This window comes from Leptopilina boulardi, unplaced genomic scaffold, assembly GCF_019393585.1.
Source record: "Leptopilina boulardi isolate dan_hultmark-lab unplaced genomic scaffold, ZJU_Lbou_2.1 LbouV2_224, whole genome shotgun sequence".
Lineage (NCBI taxonomy): Eukaryota > Metazoa > Arthropoda > Insecta > Hymenoptera > Figitidae > Leptopilina > Leptopilina boulardi.
This window is the reverse complement of record NW_026137779.1, coordinates 933,665-961,331: the sequence shown is the minus strand read 5'-3', so window position 1 is coordinate 961,331 and position 27,667 is coordinate 933,665. Positions and strand designations below refer to the sequence as shown.

At 30.6% G+C, this 27,667-nt stretch overlaps 1 protein-coding gene across 3 annotated transcripts in view; it reads right to left on the bottom strand.

Moving 5' to 3' along the window:
• Nucleotides 1–27,667, bottom strand: part of LOC127279898 (transcription initiation factor TFIID subunit 7) — a 203,819-nt gene that overhangs the window by 143,212 nt on the left and 32,940 nt on the right. For 2 of the 3 annotated variants that reach the window (XM_051302555.1, XM_051302554.1), the window contains one exon: nucleotides 14,875–15,003. The exons of the other annotated variant lie outside the window; for it this stretch is intronic. In XM_051302555.1, coding sequence (XP_051158512.1) covers nucleotides 14,875–15,003 — 129 coding nt within the window. The remainder of the gene's footprint in view (nucleotides 1–14,874; nucleotides 15,004–27,667) is intronic. 3 annotated transcript variants of the gene reach the window in all.

Genomic DNA, 27,667 nt, shown 5'->3' with positions numbered 1-27,667 from the left:
GCGGCGCGTCCCGTGGCTTCATACGAGGTGGCCAGCCATACCTGACCCTAACGACAGATGGCCTTTTCCTATGATTTAGAAACGGCAACCACTGCGGAAGAGTTATTATATGGTCCAAGAATCGATGACTCTTTGTAACTTGGAAACAAAATTTCTTCTGAACAAAAAAAAGTAAGTTGAAACTTTGAATGCGTTTTTCTCAAAATGACATTTTCCAAGTCGGTGACCACGATTACTCGAATACTATTAAACCGATTTATTTAAAATTTAGTGTGCTTCATTTACACATACAAGTCTAGTTCGTGATCGAAGGATTTTTTTTTTATGCAAAACTTTTTTTTATATAGCTGAAAATCGACCGTATTTTTTTAACGAAAATCATACTTTTGACTTTGACAGGTCGCCATTTTGTCAAATTTTTTTTTTTTTTTAATCCTTCGATCACGAACTAGATAATCTTATAATAAATGTAAATCAATTTCATTTTTGTATTTCAGACAAAGTATACTTGCAGAATGCTGGTCACCGCAATTCGCCTTTTTTCTTAAGACGCCACTTCAATGGCTCATATCTCCAAAAGTTTTTGTTAAAAAAATTTTTTTTTTCTTTTAAATTACAGTTTTTTACATGTACTTTTAACTAATAAATAGTATTCTTTAAAAAGATTTATTGTTCTTTTGGAAAATATTCTTGAAAAAGCATTATTTTTTGAGTTACAACTGGTGTTCCCCCCTTAAAATGACGAATCCAATATGGCGAATGATTTTTAAAAAAATTATCGTATGTGCGATGGCTGTTTAGAAATCCAGAGACAATTTTTTCTGTCAGTTGCCTACCTACTTGTAGTTATCGGGATCAACCACGTGGAGGTTACAGAACACTGATCCAATTTTTTTTTCTTTTTTTTAAACTAACATTAAATACGTAATCAGAGACCCCAAAAACCCCCAAGTAACGAGTTTCATGTAAATTCGATAATTTTTTAAAAAACGTCCGTCATATTAGATCCGCCATTTTGAATTTTGAAAAACTAATATTAGATTCGTAATCAAAGATCCCAGAAACCCCTTAGTAACAAGTTTCAGGCAAATTCGATAATTTTTTTTAAAAATCGTTCGCTATATTGGGTCTGCCATTTTCAATTTTGAAAATTTTGAAAAACTAACATTAGATTCATAATCAGCGACCCCAAAAACCCACGAGTAGTCATTTTTGCTAACTTATATTGAATTTTTCTTTATAATTTGCTATGTTTTAAAAATCTTACAAAAACATACTTGTGTTTATATTGTTATAAATAAAAAATTGTTATTTATTAAAAATTTAATAAAATTTTCCCATAATGTTGAATAAATTTGCAGGTAACTCTTGTTTAGAAAACAAGATTATTTTTTTTGACAAAGTTATGGATTTTTGAATTCAAAGCGGTTACGATCGAAACCGCTGGGCGTTAAAGGATTAAATTATAAATATAATGATTAATTGTAACAAATTTTATTATGATTATTTCAAATTTATGTACGAACAAATATATTTATTAATAAAAAACCAAAAATTTATTTTTAAATTACACACTGAGAAAAAATACTGTTAAATCAAATAGTTCCATGCTATTGAATTTCCTGTCATTGATTCAATAACAATTTTATTGATTGAAAAGTATATTATATAAAACGAAAAAACGAAACTATTTAAATCAAAAGTATGGTACTGTAAAATTCATGCCATTGTGTAAATTGATGCTATAGTTAATCTATTTATATCAACAGAATAATTTATTGATTCTTTGACAATTTTTATTTGAAGCATCTAAAAGGTAAATTTAAAGAAAATGTGTGTAAGTTTGAATCATATGATAAATTGTTTACTTCAATGAAGCGAGCTATTATGGCGTTATTGCGAGCTGCCCATAGCAGATGCTATAAAAATCGTAGACATTGATACCCAACTTATTGAAACATTCTTAACTATTGTCATCAAATTAATGACATGACTTATTATTTTAATTAATTAAACTTTTAATTCATTAATCGTGTGCTTTTGTTTTAATAAATGGCGTCATTGCGGGCAGTCTATAGAACAGATTTTTAAATTTAACTATAAAAAGATTTTTTCCCTTTTTCTAAAATTTTATTTATATGTAATATTAAGTTTATAAATAAAAATTTTATTTTTTTATTAAGTTAAAAATTTTAAAAACCCATACGATATGTTTAGAATTATAAAAAATTTTTTTTTAATGTTTTATAATTTTTCGTGTTTTTTCGAAATTTAAAACATCAATATACAAAATATACATACTTAAATTTTTAAAAATATTTAATTATTAATTAAATTATATTAATATTAATAATATTCTTAATATATTAATAATATCCTGGGTGAAATGAAGGAGAATGAGGGTGACAATTCTACAATTGATGAAATTGTTCAACAACACGACGATACTCACGAATCAAAGCTTTTAAGGAAGGAAGATTATAATGGGGAGAATCATAACGAATCTAACAAATATGAAAATGATACAATGTACGACTCTGAACTGGACACATACGAAGAGGATATCACACAGCGGAACTACAAGCGACAAATAAATAAGGGAAGTAAAATACCGCATAGTAAGTTTAGAACAAAGCTACCACCAATAAATATTTTTAATAATAAAGTTGTTGATGTTACTAATTTAGTAAAAACTATAATGCCCGAGGGTGACTTTGTCATCAAATTTTTGAATAATAAAACTTTTTCTCTATTTGTCTTAAAATTATCTGAATTTAAAATAGTTTTAGAATTGTTAATGGAGAATAAAGTTGAGTTCTACACTCGTGCACCTAAAGAAGAGAGAATTCCCTCCCTTATTTTAAAAGAAATCTCTCATGATTTTACAGAACTGGAAATTTTAAATGAAATTAACAAACTAGAATTAAAAAACATAGAAATTCTAAAAATTAAGAAAATTAATACAAAAATATTTTTTAATGCTAAAAGAGGCGGTAACGCCTTTTTAATTTAATTGACAAACAAAAATGAAGTGGGAACTCTGATAGGGGTGTCTATTCTCGTAAATCAAATGATATCATGGAGCAAAATTCAATGAAAGGGACAGGTGCAGTGTTTTAAATGCCAAAGGTTCGGTCACATATCAAAATATTGTAAACGCGATTACCGATGCGTAAAATGTGACAGTAAACATAACCCGGGTCAGTGTGGTTTGTCTAATGATGAAAACTCACTGGCAAAAAGTGATGTATTCTGTGTGGGCTGCGCGCAGAGTAGGCATCCAGCTTCCTATAGGGGTTGTCCGAAATATAAAGAGAAGTATGACTATATAAAAAATAAAGTTAAAATTGCGGAAGAAAGAAGATTGGATTGGATTAAAAAAACATCTAATTTTGTATCCCCAGATAAAACATACGCGATGGCTGTTAGTCCGATTAGTGAACAAATAACTTTACGCGACATTAATGACAATAAGACGGAGGAATTGCCCCCTCTGCCCGTAGTCCCACCCGTGTCCCCGCTGGAAAGGGTAGGGAGCATACTTGATTCATTTAAAGAAAGCATACTAGATGCAATGAATAAACAACTAGTGTTAGTAAAAAGCCAAGTGATGGCCAATTCCAAACAAATTAACTCAATTCTCGACATTTTAGAAAAACAAAATGGCGACAAATAAAATAAATAATACTAATATATTTGATATGGTCCGTCCAGCCGGGTTGTCGTTGGTGACATCTCCGTGCTGGCGATAAATGTAAACTCGTTAATTCACAATTCAAGAAGATACAATCTACACCAAACTATCGTAAAATTAAATGTGGATTTGGCTCTAATAAGTGAGACAAAACTCAATGTAAATCATACGATCAAATTCCCAAATTATAATATAGATAGAAATGATAGATATCAAGCTTAAATGGGTGGAGGAACCGCGATATTTATTAAGGATAAATATAAATTTACTCAAATTAATTTAAGAAATCAATCAAATTTAAAAAATATTGAAACCTCTATATTAAAATTGAATTTAAAAAACAATAAAAAACTTTACATCATTAGTGCTTATGCAACAAATGTGTCAATGAAGGGTTTTGTAAAGGACCTTTCACTAATATTTCATGAACTTCAGCTTGATAATTTAAATAACTATTATATCCTTGGAGGTCATCTTAACCACACGATAATGAAAAAATTTTTTCTAAACTTAAACCTATTTTTAAACCTTATAAAACTACGGAAATGCCAAATTTGAGAATTGATCAAGATCGAGATGCCCTTTTGCAAACTGCTAAAATAACTAAACAAAATTCGATCATAATTCATGACAAAATTATTATTACAGAAAAAAAAGAAAAACTGAACTTGCTAGGTGCTCATTTCGCTTCAGTAAACAATCAAGTTAGAGTCTCAAATAAACACGAGCTAAATAGAATAATAAACAATACAATTGAAACTTTTTTAGATAATGTCAAACCTCAACAAGCAGAATTAAATCCACTCGTTGAATTTTCACAACAAAACTTAGCAAGTAACCCTAAATTTGATCCAGATCCACATTTTTTGCACTTTTTATAAATTTAAAAAAATATTAATGAAATTTAAAAATAAAAAATCTACAGGAATGGATAGTATACCAATGATTGCAATCAAGAACCTTCCCGATGGTGTACTTTCACGTTATGTCATTTTAATAAATAATATGTTAAATATTACATACTTTCCTGAAAAGTGGAAAGTGGCTAACATAAAAACCACTTCCAAAAAAAGACAAAGACCCAAGTCTACCTGTAAGTTATAGGCCAATAAGTTTATTACCAAATTTAAGTAAGATTTTTGAAGTTATTATAAACCAAGCATTAAATAGATTCTGCATTGATAAAAAAATAATTCCTGACGAAAAATTCGGCTTTAAAAGTAAAATTTCAACTGTTCATGCAGTTAGCAAATTTACCTCTGACGTGAATAGGTCGCTATCGGGGGGGGATTGATTGCGGCTTGCCTGATCGATATGGAGAAGGCTTTTGATACAGTCTGGCTGGACGGTTTGTTCTTTAAATTAATAATAAAAATTTCCCAACTCATTTGATACGGATATTGTGGAACTCGCTTAAAGGAAAAAAAATAGTCATTTAAGATGGGGATGATAAATCCGAATTAATTTTTGAACTGAAGGCTGGTTTACAACAGGGGGCGATAAATTCACCTCTTTTGTTTAATATGTACATTGGAGAGTTGCTTCATTTGTTTGGAATGAATCAGAATGATGAGGTTTTCTGTATAGGATTCGCGGACGACATAATTTTGTATCTGAGTGAAAATCTCGTAACAGAGGCCCAAATTAGACTACAGGAATTGTTTAGAAAATTGGTTGATTGCCTCGAGACGTGGCGACTGAGGTGTAACGTAGATAAGTGTGAAACAATTTTATTTATGCCTAAAAGAGAAGAAAAGCAATTGGGAAAAATATGAAAATTTGGAGAAATTTTAAAATCTGTGGGCGAAGAAAACCTTCAAAATATAATGCATAAAAATTTAGTTAAATATCTTGGGATACACGTGAACGATAAATTGCGCTTCAGACGTCGCGTTGCGATCTCGAACAAAAAAATTTATGACCTAGCTAATATTCCTAGAATTGACTCCTTCATCCTCAAATTAACTTGAAATCATATAGCGAATGCAATAAAGAATCAAATGAACCCCCTTATTTCGGCTCCGTTCAATGGAAATGATGAAAATTATATTAAAAAACTTATCTCGCGTGGTCGTTTACCTATTGAGACATTCCCTGCATTGGATAGAGACGGTTCTATACAAGACAATAATAATGTCCCAATATTGTACCACGTCGCGAGACACACATGTGGCGGTGTGGTGAAATATAATAATAATAATAATAATAATAATAGATAACACCATAAAAATGGTTTACTCGAGAGCTCTCCCTACCCGTGATATCGCTGACAGGACTACAAGAAATGTAAATAAATACTCATGGTTGCAAGTGTGATACTATCTAATCATTTAAATCGGTGCCTTTAACACAATGACATATACGCCGATTTTTTTTGTTTTCGAGATATTAAATGTCAAAGATTTTATATCTCGAAAAGAAAAAAAATCGGCATTCTGAAAATTTATATACAGATCGGAAAAAACCTCAGCTTTCGTTTGCAATTATTTATTTAAAGAAAAAACGCACCGATTTTAGTGAAAATAGCAAATTTATGTTTAATTATAGAAAATCAAGGTCCATTCTCATCCAACATACTCTTTATATTAAAATAATAATATTACATAATACTATTATTGTATAATTATAATATAATAGTATAATAATAATATTTTTAATAATTTTTTTGTATTTGGAGTCTATTAACTTCGACATTTTTATTTAGAATGATATGAATTTAAATTTTAATCAAGTAAACTTTGCATACATTCCAATTTTTCGAAAATAAATTGAATAAAAATGTTGATACAATAAATTTATTTTATCAAACTAATATAATTTATATAATGCTTAGGGTGGGTCAAAAAAATCTTTTATTTTTTTTCTATCTGACTCACAAAAACTGGTTGCTAGGCACCTCTAGAAAATACTCACCCAGTATGAGCTCTTAATATTAATGGGAACATTATGCTCATCGTAGTTTTCTATTTTTAATTCAGTTTAATATTAAAATAATCATATCTCGTCACCAATAGCTTATTAAGCCCGTACCAGCGTCAATATTTATAGGAAATTGAACGCTCTACAAAAATGATCTGTTACACTTTTTCGATAAACCTAACCATTTCAAAGATATTTAAACATTGAAAAATTTAAGAAAAAAAAATTTTTTTTTCTGAATTTTGTGACTTACTGAGTAATAATTATTATTGATTGAGCATCAAAGATTTTTGTAGGATATTTAATGCTCTACAAAAATGGTCTCTTATACTTTTTCGATTACTCGAAGTATTTTGAAGATATTCCCATATGAATTTTAAAAATCATTGATATTCATACTTTTTTCAATAATTATTATCAATTTATACGGTTTATTAATTAATTTTGACAATATTTATGATAATTTGAGTTCATTTTAATAGAATGACAGTTTCCAAATTTATATTATTCTACTCGTTGTTTTCGATATTTGTTTCGAATCATTTTTTTCACAATATTATCTTTCAATAATTTTACTCTTATCACGATTGAGGATCGTAATTAAATATTTTTCATCAGGCTTATTTAACATATAACACAAATTTCTTTTTCACAAGATTTATAGTTGAATATGTTTTTTCTGGGGAGCTTGTTTTAAATGTTGGTCACTTCGTTATCCATTACTAGATATACTAGCGCCACCTGCAGTTTCATGTCAAATCTATGTTTCCTCTTATATTTCTACATTGTGTGTAAAGTTTTAGATCTTTTAAATTATGTTTTCTTGTTTATAACTATAACAATATAATTAACAACTAAGTTTTTTATTGACAATAATTGTGAATTTTCTGCTAATTATCTAATATGAATAAAGAAATCTTTTTGATCGGTAAACCGATGCCAAAAATTCTAGAACTTAAATTACCTACAGTGAAAGAGGTTATGTGTGTGTTTTTTCATCATCTTAATTTTCTAAAATATTCTGTGAAACAAAGTGCTAAAAATGTAACAGATGATCTTATACAGCTAGGTACAAAAAATAACATTCCAACTTCTAGTGCTGATAATGTATTGAAAAGAATCCTTCGATATCATAACAAATGGAAAAGCACAAAAAAAGAAACAACTATTATTTCAAAATGAACTGAAAATTTATAAGATATTATTGATCAGAAGTCTTCAAATTTGCTCGATGACCGTATTAAAGATTTATATTTGAATCAACAAAGTGGCACTAGGAAAGAATTTATTCATCATAACGTACAAACTCCTACCATAAGTGATGATTTAATGGAAGTAGAAGAAACCAGTAAGTTTTTGTGATAAATTTTATACAAAATACATAATTTCTTACAATGATTTGTAATTCTAAATTGATTTCTTGAAAAAAAAATTAATACTGTTTTCTAGGTCCAAGTCACCCTTTATCATTTTGCTCCACGATTATTGACAGTGAAAAGTCCGAATCATTATCAGGGCAATCATTAAGTTTAGCTACTAATTTTGGTTCGGATTTATCATATGAACCTTCGATGCCAGTCGTAAAAACATCTAAAATTAATGTTTTAACTTCAGAGCTCATTGCTGCACTTGACAGAACTAATACCAGTAGTAGAAATGCAATATTTATTATAACTGCTGTTCTGTCAAGTGTTGGCATTAAAGTGCAACATACAACTCTGAGTTACAGAACAATTCAACGAGCTCGTATGGTATTACGAAAAGACATTGCTGTAGGTTTAAAAAATGATTCTAAAGCACATGATAAGTACGTCATACGTCATACGTCTCGCGAAGCGAGATAAGAAAGGGACACGAAGATGAGCAAAAACAGAAAGATGCGTTGGCAAGAAATCAAAGGAATCAACACAGATCACAAAAAACTACGTAAAAAATGATTCAGTTCGATGTTTTGAGTGTCAAAGCAATGGGCATTATGCACCAAGCTACCCAAACGTAGGAAAAGGCATTTTGTGCTACAAGTGCAATCGAATGATCACATTGCCACTTCCTGTTCAAACTAGCCGTCCACTTCAAATGGTTCACGAGGAAGAGGAAATCAAAGGTATAAACAAAATTAACAAAATAGTAACCCCAATCCCCAAAAACAAAATTATAAAAGACGTGCAAATGATCCTCCCAATTTCACCCCAAAAAGAGGTCGTTTTAATAACTATAGGGGAAGAGGTAGAGGTTATAGAAATGGGTATCAGAATGTTAACAATAGGAATAAATATTATAAACAAAACACTCAAAATAAACAACAAAAAAGAAAGGATAAAACAGAAAAACCACAAGAAACAAAAGAGAAAAAGGGTGAGTACAAAATCTTTGGTTTTAATAATTTTTATAATGATTCAAATGATGAGAATTTTGAATTAATAAATTCAGAATCATTTACAAAATTTATTGCGGATTCAGGCGCGACCGAACACCTATCAAATTCAAAATTAATATTTAAAGAATTAGACGAGTTCAATTATGGCGTGATCAAATGTGCTAATAAAAATAGCTCCGCAGATTTGCAAACTCAAGGTGTAGGTAAAGTCGATATCAAATTAGAAAACGGAAAAATTTTGACGGTAGATAAAATTATTTTCGCGAAATCGTTAAAAGAAAACTTATTATCAATAAGAAAATTTGAAGGCATGGGATTAGGCATCTATTTAGACAAAAAGAAAATTGATATTTTTGATCCAATATCAAAGAAATTGTTCATAACGGGAGTTTATAACAAACTATATTGGATTATAGAATTACAAATTCACAATGACAAATTTAATGATGAAAACTATTTAACAATAAATAAAAAACAAATTTTTGCAAATTTAACTGAAAATGAAAATTTAGTACGAAAATATATAACTAGAAGCGTTACAAATAAAGAAAAGGAAAAAGAAAAATTAAACACAAACGATGAGACACAAAAACAAAACGAAAATCACTAACAAAAACGAGACAATTGATATTAACATTAAAATTGATGAAAAAGACGCGACAAAAAATCAAACTTAGATGCGACAAATAATGAAAAATTAATTGAAAATAAAAATAAAGTACCGTATGAACAATCCAATTTTGACATCACAGTATGGGATCGAAAATTTCATAATACAGATCAGTTACCTTATGTAGATTTAGCAGATGAGGAAATTTATTTAATAGACAAAGAAGGAATATCAAAAACAGGCATACCTAAAGAAAACAAAGAAATGATATGGCACTTCAGATTTGGACATGCGTCGACTGCGTATTTAAAAGCCCTTCAATTTAAATATCCAGAAAACAAAGAATTAAACGAAATTGATTTTGACGAGTCATTAAAAGATTGCGAAATTTGTTTAATTTCGAAATTCAATAAATTACCCTTCAAAACAACTCGCGCTCGTGCAACAAAACCGTTACAAATAGTTCATTCTGATGTGATGGGTCCCATTACCCCAATTTCGTATCCAAAAGGATACAGATATATATCCGTATTTGTAGACGATTTCTTAAGATTCGCAATGGCATATCCCATGAAAGCAAAAAGCGAGACTGGACATTGTTTCGAAATGTTCATAAGAAGCGGGAAAAATTTACTAGGTTACGATGCGAAAGTATGTTACTTAAGAACGGATCAGGAAACAGAATTTACAGGGGGTTATACGATCAAAGTTTTGAAAAGACTAGGCGCGGAACTTCAATTAGCTAGCCCAGATACACCACAACATAATGGCGTATCAGAACGTTTTAATCAAACAATACAGAAAAAGGTGAGATGTAACATTTATGACGCGATGATACCAGAAAATCTGTGGGACTTAGCTTTAACTGCGGCGGTTTACGCATACAATCGTACCCCACACAAATCAAACGATATGATTACCCCTTTAGTAAGGATTGCTCCTGATCACAATTTCGATATAAATCAATTAAAAAGATTCGGATGCGTAGCTTATATTAAAGTTCAAAGAAAAACAGGTCCAAAATTTAGAGCGATGGGAAGACGTGTGATTTTAATAGGATATACTCCTACTGGATATCTATTTCTCAGACCTGAAGATGGAAAATATTATGAAAGTCGAGACGTTCGATTGAATGAAAAAATAGCTTATGGCGACAAGTACAAGAAAAATAGTATTAAAGATTTCCCTCAATTACAAGACGAGACAAACAAAGACGAGTTTTTCACGAAATTTGATAAAGACGAGAACAAACAAGACGAACATTAAATTACCGGAGGGAGAAATCAAAAGAAAACGAGGAAGACCTCAGAAAAATAAAATCGCAATTGAAATTGAAAAAGTAATTGATAAAACCACAAATTTACAAGACAAAAATCAATCAACAGATTTGACTAAAGACGAGACAAATTTAATTACTGACGAAGAAACACATGCTTTATTAGCAGAAATTAATTCAGATCCTAGCAATTTTAAAGATGCGATGCAAATGACAAACAAATAGGATTGGAAAGATGCCATAAAAGAAGAATTAAATTCAATGGAAAAAATGAAAGTATGGAAAATAGTAGATAGGCCAACTAAGATGAGAGATGGTCAAAAAGCAACGATTATTGACTCAAAATGGATTTTTAAACGAAAAATTGATACAAACGGAAAAACTAACTTTAAGGCGCGATTAGTAATTCGAGGATTTAAAGACCCGAACAATTATGAATTTAGAGACACATATGCTCCTGTTTCGAGATTGCCTTTAGTCAGAGCAGTTTTGGCAATAATAAACAAACATAATCTAGAAATGAGCCAACTAGACGTAAAAACAGCCTTTTTAAATGGTATGTTAGAAGAGGAAATTTATATGGAAATTCCTGAAGGTGCGAATTTTTCAGAAAAATAGAGAAAAAGTTTGTAAATTAGAGAGAGCAATGTATGGACTTCGAATAAGCTCAAAACGCTGGAATGACAAATTTACGAAAGCTGTGTTAAAGATGGGTTTGAAAAACACAAATTTAGAACCATGTCTATTCATTTGGCGCGAAGGCGAGAAATTTTTAATTTTATTAGTCTACGTTGATGACATCATTTTGGCGAGTAATGATAAAAATAAGATGAGTGAAGTAGAAAACAATTTAAGCAAAGAATTCGAAATGAATATATTGGGCGAACCAAAAGAATTTCTCGGAATCCAAATCAAGAGAAACAGAAAGGAAAAATTTATTGAATTACACCAAGAAAAGTTCATTAACAAAATATTAGCGAAATTTGGATTTACAGAATCACACTCTCAAAGGACTCTAATGAACACCTCACAAGTAACGAATCGAAACAGAAAGATGCGAGAATCAGAAAACGACAAAGATTTATTAAATCAAACCGAAAACGAGAAAAATATTCCATACCGTTAAGTCGTAGGAAGTCTGTTATATTTGGCAAGTGCGACGAGACCCGATATAACATACGCAGTTAACATTTTAAGTCGACATCAAATCAACCCAACCCAAGAGGATTGGACAATGGCTAAACGAGTATTCAGATACCTTAAAGGTACAAAATCATTAAAATTAAGATATACAGGTGAGACTAATGATATTTAAGCTTTTTCAGACGCAAGCTTTGCAGATTGTAAGAACTCTCTTACAACCAGTGGATTTTTAATTAAAATGTATGGTGACACAATAGCTTGGAAAACACACAAACAGTCCTATGTAGCATTATCCACATGCCAAGCTGAATACGTTGCAATGAGCGAGACGAGTCAAGAGCTTTTATCATTATATAATTCGTTAAAAACAATTTTAATTGAATCGTTTACTCCAATGACTTTATGGTGCGACAATAAAGCTGCGGGAATAGGCGCGGAAACAAACAGCGGAAATAAACTGCGACACATAATACAAATAAAAGAACATCATATAAAGGAATGTGTTAAAGGAAATTTAATTAAAATTAAATGGATTAAATCCAAAGACCAATTGGCAGATATATTTACAAAATCATTGTCATTTTATCTGCACAAAAATATGGTTGATAAAATTATGAATAATTAAAACTAATATTGTTTTCTTTTACAGGAAATGACTAAGAAGATTATAAATTAAAGGACGAGTTAGGATGCGAACAGGAGGGAGTTTTGAGATTTTAGTGTGTCCGCTCCTGAACTCTTACATATACATGCGCTGCTGTGTTGCGCGCTAATACTAATAACTATATTCATTCGTTCAGACCACGCGACAGTGTATACTTCGTATAAGATTAAAATAAACTTTATTATATTTTCTATAAATTCGACTTCAATTATTAATCCAATAATCTAAAAACAGGTAATTAATTTATATTGTTTAATCTTCATCACGATTTTTTATCGATCCAATTCTTTTTGTCCAGCTGTGTTTTTAGTTTTACGAACAGATTGTCATTGTATTCCATTAATTTTTTCTAAATAAGTTTTAAAAGTTTTTAAAATTCCTTATATCACATTCTGACACCACTTTACAGGAATTCACCGAGGAACATGCGTAAAAATCGAAAAAGCTCTAGGCAGAGTATTAATTTACTTGCCATGTCGCCTTCATATTCATGAGCTGGTTTTAAGAAGATTCAGAAGTCGTTAGCGTTATTTCAAGCAAAATAAATGAAATATCATCTTTCATCAGACAATGCTTGCAAGTATATTTGAAATATAGTTATTTTTTATAAATATAAAATACAATTGGTAATTTTTCATATGAATTTGTCTTTTTTATGTGCTAGTTAAAACAACCACGAGATGATTACAAGGAATTTTTAGAATTGTAACAAATTTTTCTTGAAGAGGTTCCTCAAGATAAAGTTTGTTTTAAGTATCCTGGTACAATCCATCATGCAAGATGGATGGCGAAAGCCATTTATAGCCTGAAAATATTTATTTTTAGAGATAAATTTGGTCACACTGCAAAAGAATTGAATAGCCTGTGGCAAATTTTCATTTTTGTAATAATGGTTTATTTGAAAGCTTGGTTTAATGCCGCCATTTCTTTAGCAGCTTGTGAGAAGTTGACTTCACATTTGTGGTATTTAAATCATGAACTCGCTGTTTTATCACTGTTTGATGACACTGTTCCACTCAATATCAAAAAGAAGATAGTCGAAGCTGTGAAATCTCGAGGAAGTATCGATTCTTAAGTCAAGAAATTTGAGATTGATCGAAAGAACATCAATTCGATTATTCAAAAAGATTTAAGTGATTTTGATTCTCAAAAATCATTGAATTTGTTCAAAATGTTTGATCTGACATATGATTTCCTTGAAGTTGATATTGAAATGTGGACATCGGATGAGAGTTATAGAGAAAATGAAGAATATTTCAAACAAATGAAAGTTGTTAATAACGCAGCAGAACGTGGAGTAGCATTGGTATCTGACTACAATCAGTGCTTAACAAAAAAAGAAGACCAATTTCAATATTTACTTTAAGTTGTCAAAGACCATCGAGCGAAATTTCCTAATTGTAATAAAAATTAATTTTCATAACTAATTATAAAAAAGTTGATTTATTTTTGTATTATTACTATATTGAAATATAAAATCTTACATGAGGAACTCAAATTTCTTTTTCTAGTGATATAATCAACAATATTTCTTGAATAAGAAACCTTCTGAATCATGAATAATCTAAAAAGTAATGAATGAACCGTATAAATTCAAAATAATTATTTAAAAAAGTATGAATATCAATGCGTATTAAAATTCATATGGGAATTTCTTCAAAATACTTTGAGTAATTGAAAAAGTATAAGAGACCATTTTTGTAGAGCATTAAATTTCCTACAAAAATCTTTGATGCTCAATCAATAATAATTATTACTCAGTAAGTCACAAAATTCAGAAAAAAAAATTTTTTTCTTAAATTTTTCAATGTTTGACCTTAAATATCTTTGAAATGGTTAGGTTTATCGAAAAAGTGTAGGAGATCATTTTTGTAGAGCGTTCAATTTCCTATAAATATTAACGATGGTAAGAAGTTTCAAAAGTGAGAAGTACAAAATTACCGACACCATGCGCCTGACAGACGGTTAACATATTTAAAAACTTTAAAACTACTATTTAAGTAAATTAATAAAAATTTAATCGTTTTTCTCAGAAAATTTAACAAATGTTTTTTTATTGTTAATAGGAAAAACGTTATAATTAACAGAAAAAAATTGTTTTTAATTTAACTCCATAACTGATATGAAACAAATGTTTTGAAAAAAGTTTCTTGCAAACAAATTTAGAAAAAAGATCTCCATTCATAGTTACCTTTGTATGAAGCAACCAATGGTCGAGCCTTACTTCTCCATAGCGCATATCATGTTCCAGCTTAATACCCAATCTGTCCTTTAATGATATACCATTTTGTAATGTTTCTCTTAACACTTTTGCTGGTTCCTAAAATTTACGTAAATTTTAACCACACATAATTTTTAAAACATTTCTTAATTCTCTTTTTATTGGCTAATTTTTTTTTTATATTTTTTAAATTTGTACTCGATTTTTTACATGGCTCAGTCCACTGACTTTCATCTGGAAGTTGTTGCGGATATATTTTTAAAAAACTTAGTTTTAATGTATGTAAAACTAGACGTAAAATGTAAAAATTTTATTTCCTTTAATAATATTAATTATTAAAAGTAGGTGGTTCACCATGTGATTTCGTGAACTTAAATTTTTTAATTTTTTAAAAAACTATAATTAGGGGAAAGGCGGGTAAGTTGGTCCAAAAAATGTTTAGAGTAAAAAAACTCTTCCATAGTACAAAGACAACCTTCAAAAATAAAATAGAATAGTTATTTGATTAATTTTTTAATGAAAATATTTAACCCTAGAATGGAAAACTAGGGTGGTTTGGAACCCCACGCGAAATTTAAGGTGCGATCACAACTTAACCACAAGTGTTTTTGCTTCGGAATCCTAAACAATATTTCATTTTATACATCTGACTACTGATTTTGGCGAGTTAGAGCGATAGATATGTTTCTAGAAGTGATTGACACGTCGCTTAATCTTTTTAAAAAAATTTATATTCTCAAGTAATGCAAAAGTCAATATTTTGAATTACGGAACCAGATCCGCCCCATATTTAGCTCTTAGAGTTCTAAAGCAACTTGTGGAGGATGAAAGATGTAACTATCCTGATGCATCCTTAGTTCTTCAGCATGATACATTTGTAGACGATCTTCTTTTTGGAAAACATTTGAATGGAGCAAATCAGCTTCGTGATAATGTAATTGAACTGCTTGGGAAAGTTCAACTTGAACCAAGTCAAATGGGAAAGTAACGATCTTCAGCTAATCTCTGACATTGATCCTTCAAATCATGGAGTTTCATAGAACCTAAATTCAAATAACGAAAAGGATATTAAAGTCATAGGAATAACATGCAAAGCAAGTACTGACACTTTTCATTTTTTAATTAATTTTGAAATTCTAGAAATTTTAACACAACGTTTTACTCTATCTTTGTTGTCTAAATTATTCGATCCCCTAGGATGGATTGCCCCAGTCATTGCGATAGGAAAAATCCTTGTGCAAAGAACATGGTTGAATAAACTAAATTGGGATGATCCCTTGCCAATACAATATTACAAAATCAATGGGTAAAGTATATTGAATCTCTAAAGTCTCTTTCAAACATATCTATTCCTCTTTGGAATCATTCTCATCCAACAAATCAGCATGCAGAGTTGCATGGATTTTCCGATGCCTCTCAAGTAGCATATGGAGCCGTTGTTTACCTGCGTGTTATAGATAAATCCGGTAATGTTCAAGTTTCTTTAATTACAAGCAAATCAAGAGCTTCTCCATTAAAGGAACAAACAATCCCAAGATTAGAGTTACTAGCCGCAGTGCTACTTGCACGCATCCTTGTTTACATCAAAACCATACGAGCCTTTGAGGATCTGTCATTACATTGCTGGACTGATTCAAAAGTAGTTTTCGATTGGTTAAATAACCACCCATCGAAATGGAAATTATTTGTAGCAAATAGAGTTGCTGAAATCCAAACCCTTTTACCAATTCAAAAATGGAAGCACGTCCCTACGCAGAATAATCCAGCAGATCAAGTATCTCGTGGGGTAACTCCTATTGACCTATAATCATCCACCTTATGGTGTCATGAACTAAACTGGCTTACTAAGCTTTCTGATCAATGGCCAAGTCAAATTGAACTATCTTCAAATGACTTGAATTTAGAATCCAAATCAACTATTTATCACGTTAACACTTCCACTTTGATAATAATTTGATCAACCTTTTATGCAAATTTTCTTCATGGCAAAAGTTAGTTCTCAAATATATTTAACATTTAAAAGAAAAAACAGCTCTAAACAATAAACTTTATTCTTTAAATCCATTTTTAGATGAAGATGGAATCATTAGAATAGGAGGACGATTGGATAATTCTCCCTTTTTTTCAACCCTGAAAAAAATCATAAATGAAGTTGATAACACAGATCTGCAAGGATTGTTTTTTGAGACATCAGAGTGGTTTCCAATGTATTTTTATGTTCTCAATACGATCCCTGGTTCCAAAATTGCTAATCACGTCAGGATTTCGAGTAAAATGGGGGTAAAATCTTCAAAAACCGTGTTTTTTTTAGGGTTTTTAGTATTTTTTTTCTCCTTAACTTGACGTGATAGAGACTTCTATATAGGCTAAAATTAAAGCTCATATCTTACACTTTAAAAGCCATATGCGCAAGATAAAAAAAAATTTTAATTTTGAAAAAAGTGAAGTTCAAGTCACCCAAAAAGATTATTGAGGTTATTATCTCCATTTTTTCAAAATTTCAAATTTTTTTTTATTATCCGCATATGGATCTTAAACTGTCAGATATAAGCTTTAATTTAGGCCTATATAAAAGTTCCTAGCACGTCAGGTTAAGGAGAAAAAGAATACTGGAAACACTTGCCTTAAAACCACGGTTTTTGGGGTATTAACCCCCAGTTTTTTAAAATTTCAATTTTTTTATCCTGCGTATATGGGTCGTAAAGTGTAAGATATAGGGCGTTGTCCGTAGTGGCGACACATTGCGATATTTTAAACACCTGAGTTAACAGTGCTGCCGCTTCTGGTGTAAAAGTAGTTTTATTGTGCTAAAGCTTTTCTATATGATGCGCACTTTTTTAACGTAAAATCTTTAGCCACACTGCTGATAATAGTTTCAAGCAACTTTGAAAGTTTTATTTCTCGAAAGGAAAAGTGCTTAAAAAATATCTTATGTTTTTAACTTTTTATCTTTACATAAAATAATATAATTACATTAAAAAAATAATTTATGATAAAAATTATTTGTTCTCTCTTTATTTCCTTTGTTTTCTTTATCTTTAGACGATTAAAACTGTGATTTAAAATATAGTGTCTCGCCACTACCGACGTTTTCTGATGTCGGTAGTCGCGAGACATTATCGTAAATTGGCGATAACTTTCTTTTTTGAAGACGCCGATATAGATGCGCGGCCTTGATATTTATGAAAATATGAGTGCTACACCAAAAAAATAAAGCGTGTTTCGCCACTACCGACTTTACCCTAAGCTTTAATTTAAGTTTATATAGAAGTGGTGAAGGCACATCGGGTTAAGAAGAAAAAAAATGAAAACCGTGAAAAACACTGTTTTCGAAGAATTACCCCTTCTTTACTCAAAATCCTGACGTGATACGCAATTTTGGAACCCGGGATAGTGTTCAGAAGACAAAAAAACTTTTAAAAAAGTCTTAATTTGTAGACCTGTGTAATTTAAGGAGGTTATAGGGATTGACTAAACTAATCAAAACAGAAACCATTATTTTATGATTTGACTTGCTCGGTACTTTAAAACGTCTGGCAGCATCGCATTACGTTATGACTTGTTAACATTCAGTTTTTATGCTATCAGAATCAACATTTTAAAATTTAGCGCCCAAAATTAACATATAACGAGCATGATCAAGTGTGCAACGTTGCCAGACGTTCTGACAGCTGTTCAATTTAACGTATAAAACGTGAAATATTGTTAAAATTAATTTATTGCAACTTCCACAAGAACATAATGACACTTTTTTAAAAAGATGGGTTAAACCACTGAAAATCATCTTACTATCGGTTCAAAATGTAAAGACCCCTGTCTTTGAATGCTTATAACTCAGGTAAAAAAAATCGTATTACATTGAGGCAACTATGAATCAGCAGCTACTCTATTCCTACGTTACTATACGAAATTGCAAAAAGCAGAAAAATTTTTTACATCACTTGTGGATTTTAGAAGATTAAAAATACATGGTTTTTTACACCATTTTGATAAGGGTCTACTTTGAAACCTTATAGCTTATTCAATATAAATCCTATCAGTATGCGAAATATTTTATAATATTTGTACCCTTCTGAAACATAATATTAAAAAAATTTCTTTTATTTCATTAACTTTTCGAGATTATTTAAAACAAAGTTAAAAAGTTATCTTTTTGCCGAATAAACACACAGATTTGAAACAAATTGCAAATTGTGTAATAAAAGATTCTTTTAACGAAAAAAAAATAAAAAATTGTTCAAAAAATTTTTCCAAAGAATTATTTATGAAAATGTTTTTCTTTTTTTACTTGATTACTCCCTTTAAAGCAAGGTGTGGACCGTGATATACCCATTTATCAACGGCAGGGCTCTGAATAACAGTAGTATATACTACCGTCCCTTTTTTACAATTTTTCTATTCTTACTTTTTATTTACAACTTTAAGGACCTCTTTCAAGTAATTTAGCAAGGGCATCGGTAAAAAGGGACCTGCACCTTGCTTTAATGGGAGTAATAAAACAAAAAACATTTTCATGAATAATTCTTTGGAAAAATTTTTTAAACAATTTTTTATTTTTGTTTCGTTAAAAGAATCTTTTATTACACAATTTGCAATTTGTTTCAAATATGTCCGTTTATTCGGCAAAAAGATAACTTTTTAACTTTGTTTTAAATAATCTCGAAAAGTTAATGAAATAAGAGAAAATCTTTTTAATATTATGTTTCAGAAGGGTACAAATATTATAAAAAAATTTCGCATACTGATAGGATTTATATTGAATAAGCTATAAGGTTTCAAAGTAGACCCTTAACAAAATGGTGTAAAAAACCATGTATTTTTTATCTTCTAAAATCCACAAGTGATGTAAAAAATTTTTCTGCTTTTTGCAATTTCGTATAGTAACGTAGGAATAGTGTAGCTGCTGACTCCTAAGCGCGAGTGTTTCTATTGGCTACTAACCTAACTAGGTATAAGCTAACTATATAAATAAAAATCAAAACTTATAATGAAAAATATAAATTATACAAATTTAATTTCTAATAAAAATAATGAAGCGATAAGTGTCCTTCCTCCAGTCTTCCCTGTATGTCGGGTTGTCGCCGGTTAAGGGGTCCGTCTGGATGGGACCAATGTCGCAGCTTGATCGCGTTTCTGGGAATTGGGGGGTGTTTGCAACCAATCGGTGGCCGCGGTCGGGGTGCTCGCGTGGGAGATACGGGGAAATGAGCGGGATTTCGGCGTCGGTTCTTGAAATTAGCAGGAAAAAGCATTTAATCGCCCGTGAGAGCTGGACGCTGAAATCCGTGCCACGCGATCAGGTGCCGGCCGAGGACGCTGAAGGTATACATTTGCAATCGGGCATGTTAATTGCATCTTTTTGTTTTTTTTTAATGGTCGATTTATTAAAAGAGGGTTTATTTTTATCATTTTTTCTATTTTCTTTAAAATGGTAGTGTGGCGACTTTGTGGGCGGATTAGAGAGTTTCAACACCAACACGAGCCGTGCCTAGGTGCGACGCTGGCCCCATCCAGATATTTCGACCGCGCCTAACTAAATTGGAGATCCCGGGCCAAACTATAAAGGGAGAAATCCATTTTTAAGTAGCGCAGAGTTTTGCTGATGGTCTAAAGTTTGGGAATTGGAGGAAGGACAGCCGCTGGACGTTAAACGATAAGTACACGTCATAATCGTGTGTATGTGTGTGTTGAAATTAACTGTCGGTCCACGGGCGATTTTTCTATATTAATTTGCTAAACTGATATTTTATACAACTTTTTTTATTCTTATTATGACCATTGGTCCAACGACTGATTTTTTATTATAATATATGATTTCAATTAATTTAATGTATTTATGAAATTATTTAATCTTTACCTATTTTATTCACTTGATATTTTTAAATCGTATTGTTAACATTTATTAATCTTCTTGTATTTTAAACTAATTTATTTTGTAATTTGATCGGTTAATTGATTATTTCTCTTATAAAATTTTCAATCATTATTTATGTAATATTTTGCTATTGTTATAATAAATAATTATTAAAAAATTTGAAGCTTCCAGTCATTTTTGTAAATAAAATCTCTTTGGTGTGAATAACATTGCAGAATAATGAATTTTAAATTTTGTCCCATTTTCACAAAAAGGACAAATGACACGTTCATGACATTATTTTTAATAAATAATTATAATACTTGAAAATATTGCGGGCCTAACTACTAATTACATTATTTATAATTGATTTATAAAGCGTAAAACAGAATATTTGTAAAATATTTTTTCCTAGAATTAAATCAGTTTTGTTCGAAAAGTAATCTCCTCTCCGTGACCGGTTACAAATATAATGAGTAAATGAAAAAAAATGATAATTGAGAAATGAAGAATTCAAAAGTGTTTACAGTAACGATGTTGTTTTGGTCAGTACAAAACATCATGAAATAAATGAAAACAATAAGTATCAGAAAGATTTTCAGTTTCGCAGTGTTCGTCACACAAAAAAACTCCCCTCCGTTACCATATTAAATAATATTTAGAGTATTCTTTTATTTGTATGAAATATCGCGAATACTATTATTACTGTTTTTATAAAATTTATTCTTATATTAGAATCAATAAATTTTGGCTACGCCTAATGGAAGAAAACTCCCCTCCGCGATCGCTAGTCTCATCCATCGATTATAAAGCCCCATGAAAAATGCACCTTTTTTGTACCTCGAATTTTGAAACTATCTTTATGCCAAATGGTAACATATGATGACCCAATAATCCCTGCAAAATTTCAAGATGAGCATATGCTCTCTTTCGGAAATACAGGGAGTCAAAGGGGGCCATGTCAAAAAAAAGAACATGCAATATTATCGAATAATAAAGTTAAAAAAGATTAAACGAAATGGTATCTTCAAGATTTTCGTCTGCTGATTACGAATTTAAAGTCCGTTTTCAAAAATTCAAAATTTCGGATACAATATGGCGGACAACAATTTTAAAAATCGATCCAATTGACCTGAAACTGGTTACTCGGGGGTTTTTTGGGGTCGCTGACTACAAATCTAAAGTTTGATTTTCAAAATTCAAAATAACGGATCCAATATGGCGGACGATAATTTCAAAAATTAATCCAATTTACTTGGAAATGGTTACTCGGGTTACCTTCAGATTTGTGTTCATAGTCATAACAGTGGTTTTGAACTTTTTTTTTTGTAATTCGGCATTTGTCCTTTTCGAGAGATTCACCCATATAATTATGTATTGCGTTCTTGTATTAAGATTGTGTTGCGAATAATGTAGGTTAAATTAGATATACTGCCGTACGATGTAAAAACTTAGTTAAGTCATATTTTTGACAAAAATGAGTTTTTGGTATCAATGGATTCGTAAGAAAAAACTACGTCTGATTACGTTATTAAAAATTTTTTTATTTTAATTATTTATTGCAAAAAATAGTTATTAAAAATCTACAAAAACGCAGAAAATGAAAGAATACTTGATAAAAACTCAGTTAACTCGAGTTGAGTAGTCCAAAAATCGTAGGAAGCGTTGAGATCGAGCATAAGATACGAAATAAAAACTTAGCTAACTCGACTTGAGTGTTTTCTCTTTCGAAAAGTGGCATGAGCCGGACACTGCATTTCGATGGGAACAAGCGTAAGTCAACTTCGTTAAAGTTCGGATTTTCGTCGGGTAAATTCGGAATCCCATGCATTTAGCTTGAGTTAACTAAGTTCTTACTTCTGAACGAAGGCTCGCGCTCGCCTACCTTTTCGAAAAGCACTACGTAACTCGAGTTAACCAAGTCTTTCCTTTAAAAAATAAAACGTAAGTCAATTATTTAATATAATTTGTTTAAATAATTAACTTTTGACTTCAGAATTAAAAAGAACTCTATCAAATTAGCTAGGAAGTGAAGTTAGATTAAAGAATTATTTATATTACATTAGGTCTTTAAGTACAAACAGTTTTATTTTATCTAGGGGATTTTCACTAGTGGGCACTGAATCCACCTTAAATTTAAAAATCACAAGTACGACTTTGGCGTCAGTCATATCCTAAATTCTACCCGCTTCCCCACTTCCCCTCAAGTGTTCCCTTGCTCTGTTTTCGACTGACGTGTTCTCGTTTGACGTTTTAGTGTAGTTTTTTTCAAATACTGCACTCTTTTCTAACAGATAATAAGAAACTTTTACCATTTTTTCTTATGATAAACGGTATTTGGTTACAAATGATGGTCTTACTATTTTACTATGTGATTTAGTAATTTTTTAAAAAAATATTGAGGTAAATGTAATACTTTTAGATATTATTTTAAATTTTACAAAGTATTTTAGTAGTATTTCCATGTATGTAAATATAAAAAAAGTAAAACAACGGGTCTAAAGTTAAAAAAAATTATTTGTTTATAAAAAAATCGTTATTTTCTATAAAAAAATTCAAAAATAAATTTTTGAACTAGTCGGGAGTAGTTTTTAGGACTGGTAGATCATTTTTAAACAGCCAATACAGTGCTATTTACGAGCAATAAATAAACAAGTAATTCTTAAGTGCTTATTTTAAAAAAAATCGTTTAGACTTGCTAAGATAGTGTTAAATTTGGCATAAAAGCATTTTAGAGTTTTAAATAAGCCCTAAATTTTGACACCTAGAAGACCTTCCTAAGAGTATCCCTTCAATGTGTGGACAAACTAATATAGCGATAAATTTGAATTTTTGCAATAATTTCGTGAAATAATGCCGGCACTAAATTCGACAATAGAGCATTCAAGAGCCTTAAAAAAGCCCGAAATTTTGACCTACAGTAAACTTTCCTGTGAGTGCTCCTTCATTGTGTGGACAAACTGATATCAAGTAAAAATTAAATTTTTGCAAATATTTGGCGAAATTATGCCGGCATTAAATTCGTCAATAGAGCATTGCGGAGCCTTAAAAAAGCCCTAAATTTTGACCTATAGTAGACCTTCCTATGAGTGCTCCTTCATTGTGTGGACAAACTGATATCAAGTAAAAATTAAATTTTTGCAAATATTTGGCGAAATTATGCCGGCATTAAATTCGTCAATAGAGCATTGCGGAGCCTTAAAAAAGCCCTAAATTTTGACCTATAGTAGACCTTCCTATGAGTGCTTCTTCATTGTGTGGACAAACTGATATCAAGTAAAAATTGAATTTTTCAATTATTTCGCGAAATAATGCCTGCATTAAATTCGGCAATAGAGCATTGAGGAACCTTAAAAAGCCCTAAATTTTGACCTATAGTAGACCTTCTTATGAGTGCTTCTTCATTGTGTGGACAAACTGATATCAAGTAAAAATTGAATTTTTCAATTATTTCGCGAAATAATGCCGGCATTAAATTCGACAATAGAGCATTGAGGAGCCTTAAAAAGCCCTAAATTTTGACCTATAGTAGACCTTTCTATGAGTGCTTCTTCATTGTGTGGACAAACTGATATCAAGTAAAAATTTAATTTTTCAATTATTTCGCGAAATAATGCCGGCATTAAATTCGGCAATAGAGCATTGAGGAGCCTTAAAAAAGCCCTAAATTTTGATCCATAGTAGACCTTTCTACGAGTGTTCCTTCATGATGTGGACAAACTGAGATAACTTAAAAATTGAATTTTTCAATTATTTCGCGAAATAATGCCGGCATTAAATTCGGCAATAGAGCATTGAGGAGCCTTAAAAAGCCCTAAATTTTGACCTATAGTAGACCTTCCTATGAGTGCTTCTTCATTGTGTGGACAAACTGATATCAAGTAAAAATTGAATTTTTCAATTATTTCGCGAAATAATGCCGGCATTAAATTCGGCAATAGAGCATTGAGGAGCCTTAAAAAGCCCTAAATTTTGACCTATAGTAGACCTTTCTATGAGTGCTTCTTCATTGTGTGGACAAACTGATATCAAGTAAAAATTGAATTTTTCAATTATTTCGCGAAATAATGCCGGCATTAAATTCGGCAATAGAGTATTGAGGAGCCTTAAAAAAGCCCTAAATTTTGATCCATAGTAGACCTTTCTACGAGTGTTCCTTCATGATGTGGACAAACTGAGATAACGTAAAAATTGAATTTTTGAAAATAATTCGCGAAATAATGCCGGCATTAAATTCGACAATAGAGCATTCAAGAGCCTTAAAAAAGCCCTAAATTTTGACCTATAGTAGACCTTCCTATGAGTGCTCCTGCATTGTGTGGACAAACTGAGATAACGTAAAAATTGAATTTTTGCTAATACTTCGCGAAATAATGCCGGCATTAAATTCGACAATAGAGCATTCAAGAGACTTAAAAAATCCCTAAATTTTAATCTATAGTAGACCTTCCTATGAGTGCTCCTGCATTGTGTGGACAAACTGATATCAAGTAAAAATTGAATTTTTGCAAATATTTGGCGAAATTATGCCAGCATTAAATTCGTTAATAGAGCATAGCGGAGCCTTAAAAAAGCCCTAAATTTTGACCTATAGTAGACCTTCCTATGAGTGCTTCTTCATTGTGTGGACAAACTGATATCAAGTAAAAATTGAATTTTTCAATTATTTCGCGAAATAATGCCGGCATTAAATTCGGCAATAGAGCATTGAGGAGCCTTAAAAAAGCCCTAAATTTTGATCCATAGTAGACCTTTCTACGAGTGTTCCTTCATGATGTGGACAAACTGAGATAACGTAAAAATTGAATTTTTGAAAATAATTCGCGAAATAATGCCGACATTAAATTCGACAATAGAGCATTCAAGAGCCTTAAAAAAGCCCTAAATTTTGACCTATAGTAGACCTTCCTATGAGTGCTCCTGCATTGTGTGGACAAACTGAGATAACGTAAAAATTGAATTTTTGCTAATAATTCGCGAAATAATGCCGGCATTAAATTCTACAATAGAGCATTCAAGAGCCTTAAAAAAGCCCTAAATTTTGACCTATAGTGGGCCTTCCTACGAGTGCTCCTTCATTGTGTGGACAAGCCACCTTAATGTTAAGCTAGCTTGTCCACAAGTTTTTTAAAGAAAATGCCGAGCATTAAATTCGGCATTAGGCGAGGGGGAATTTACTAGTTAAAAACGTGTACACTTGACTACTGGTATTACACCTTATATTACCCTTATTACTAAGTTATTACACGTTATTACAGAGTATTACACATTATTACAGAGATATTACATATTTTTTTGCGTTATTACAGCACCGTAATAACGCATTATTACACGGTATTACACGTTATTACACAAGTATTACAGGAAGAGTGTACACTTGACTACCTGAGTAAATTCCCCCTCGGCATTAGGGCATTAAATTAGCCTTAAATTAGCCCTTAATTTTCAAATAGGTTTTATCCAGATCGGACAATGTGGACAAGCCAGGTTAACGGACCTCGTCAAGATAATTATTTATTTAATTATTTATTATTATTTATTTATTATTTATTTAATAGAGACGTCTCCAGTTACCCTGAAAACTAGTTTATAGAGTTTAACACGAGGAGGTTGCAGTACGATTTTAAACTCCTTACTTGGGAGTTTTTTTAAGTGAGTTTCCTCGCCTCTCACGATATTAATTATAATATTTTACAAATATACGTCGAAAGTAATACTAAATAAAAAGTGGACAGTTTTATTATCTGCAGCTAAACACTTATGGTTTTAAATTCGTTTTTCGGGAGCTTTTTTGTGTGAATTCACTCGCCTCTCAGTTAGTTAATTCTACTATGGTACTGTACCATGCTGTATATTTCTAGAATAGTAGAATTAACTAAGTGAGAGGCGAGGGAACTCACACAAAAAAACTCACACAAAAATCACGTCGTGTATCTCCTTATTTGAATTAATAGTAAAATTAAAAGAAATAAAATTTACACGATAATACTAGTACCAATAAACGCAGAAATTCATCTACTTTCACATGATATTAAAATTTTTAAATTAAAAAAAATATCTTAGTTTATAAATATCTTAGCGTTGAAGATCTTATATTTTTCATTAGTTTGACCAATAATTGAATTTGCTTCGTTGGTTTGGTCACCTTATCAAGAATACTTAATGATAGCTCTACATAGAAAAAAAATGGTAAAAAGTGATTGTGGGTAGAGGGTAAAATGCGTTTAGGTACAGGGTAAAAGGTAATATTGTGATGGGTAAAAATGTTACCAAAATATTACTAGAAAGATGGATGCAATTTTTCAATCTGACTAATTGAAACATAAAATACGTGTTTTCATGGATTTATAACTTAATGAAAAACTTACAAAATGTATTTTTAAGATGAAAAATCCTGAAAATGTTGTAAATTTAATAAATTTAATTATTTTTGTAAAGAAAATGTGTTTGCCAACAATGCCAGCTGACACTTGTAAACAAACAGGTTTGGGAAGCAAGTGTTCAAAACCAGAGTTGGGAACGATAAAAAACTTGTCCAACAATAATTTTCGTAAAGCATATTATTAAATATATTGTTTTACAAAAACAAAAATCTTATAGATAAATAAAAAATGTTATAAATAAATAAATATTTTTAGGTTCATTAATTAAATTTATTAGATAAACCATAAAAGATAATCAATTACTACAAATTTTCTCAGGAATGCACAAAAAGATGCGCACAGATATATGGCGCGAAATTCAAATAATGTCAATTTAAAAAATCAATAATTTAATTTTTTCTCCATTTTGAATTCTTACCCCACGAGTAGAAATCTTTCTTTTTTGAAAAAAGGAGGAGTTAAAATCTTTTTTTTATTAGCAAAAAAAACTCCATTCTTTATTTGGGGGATGCGACTAAATATTGTC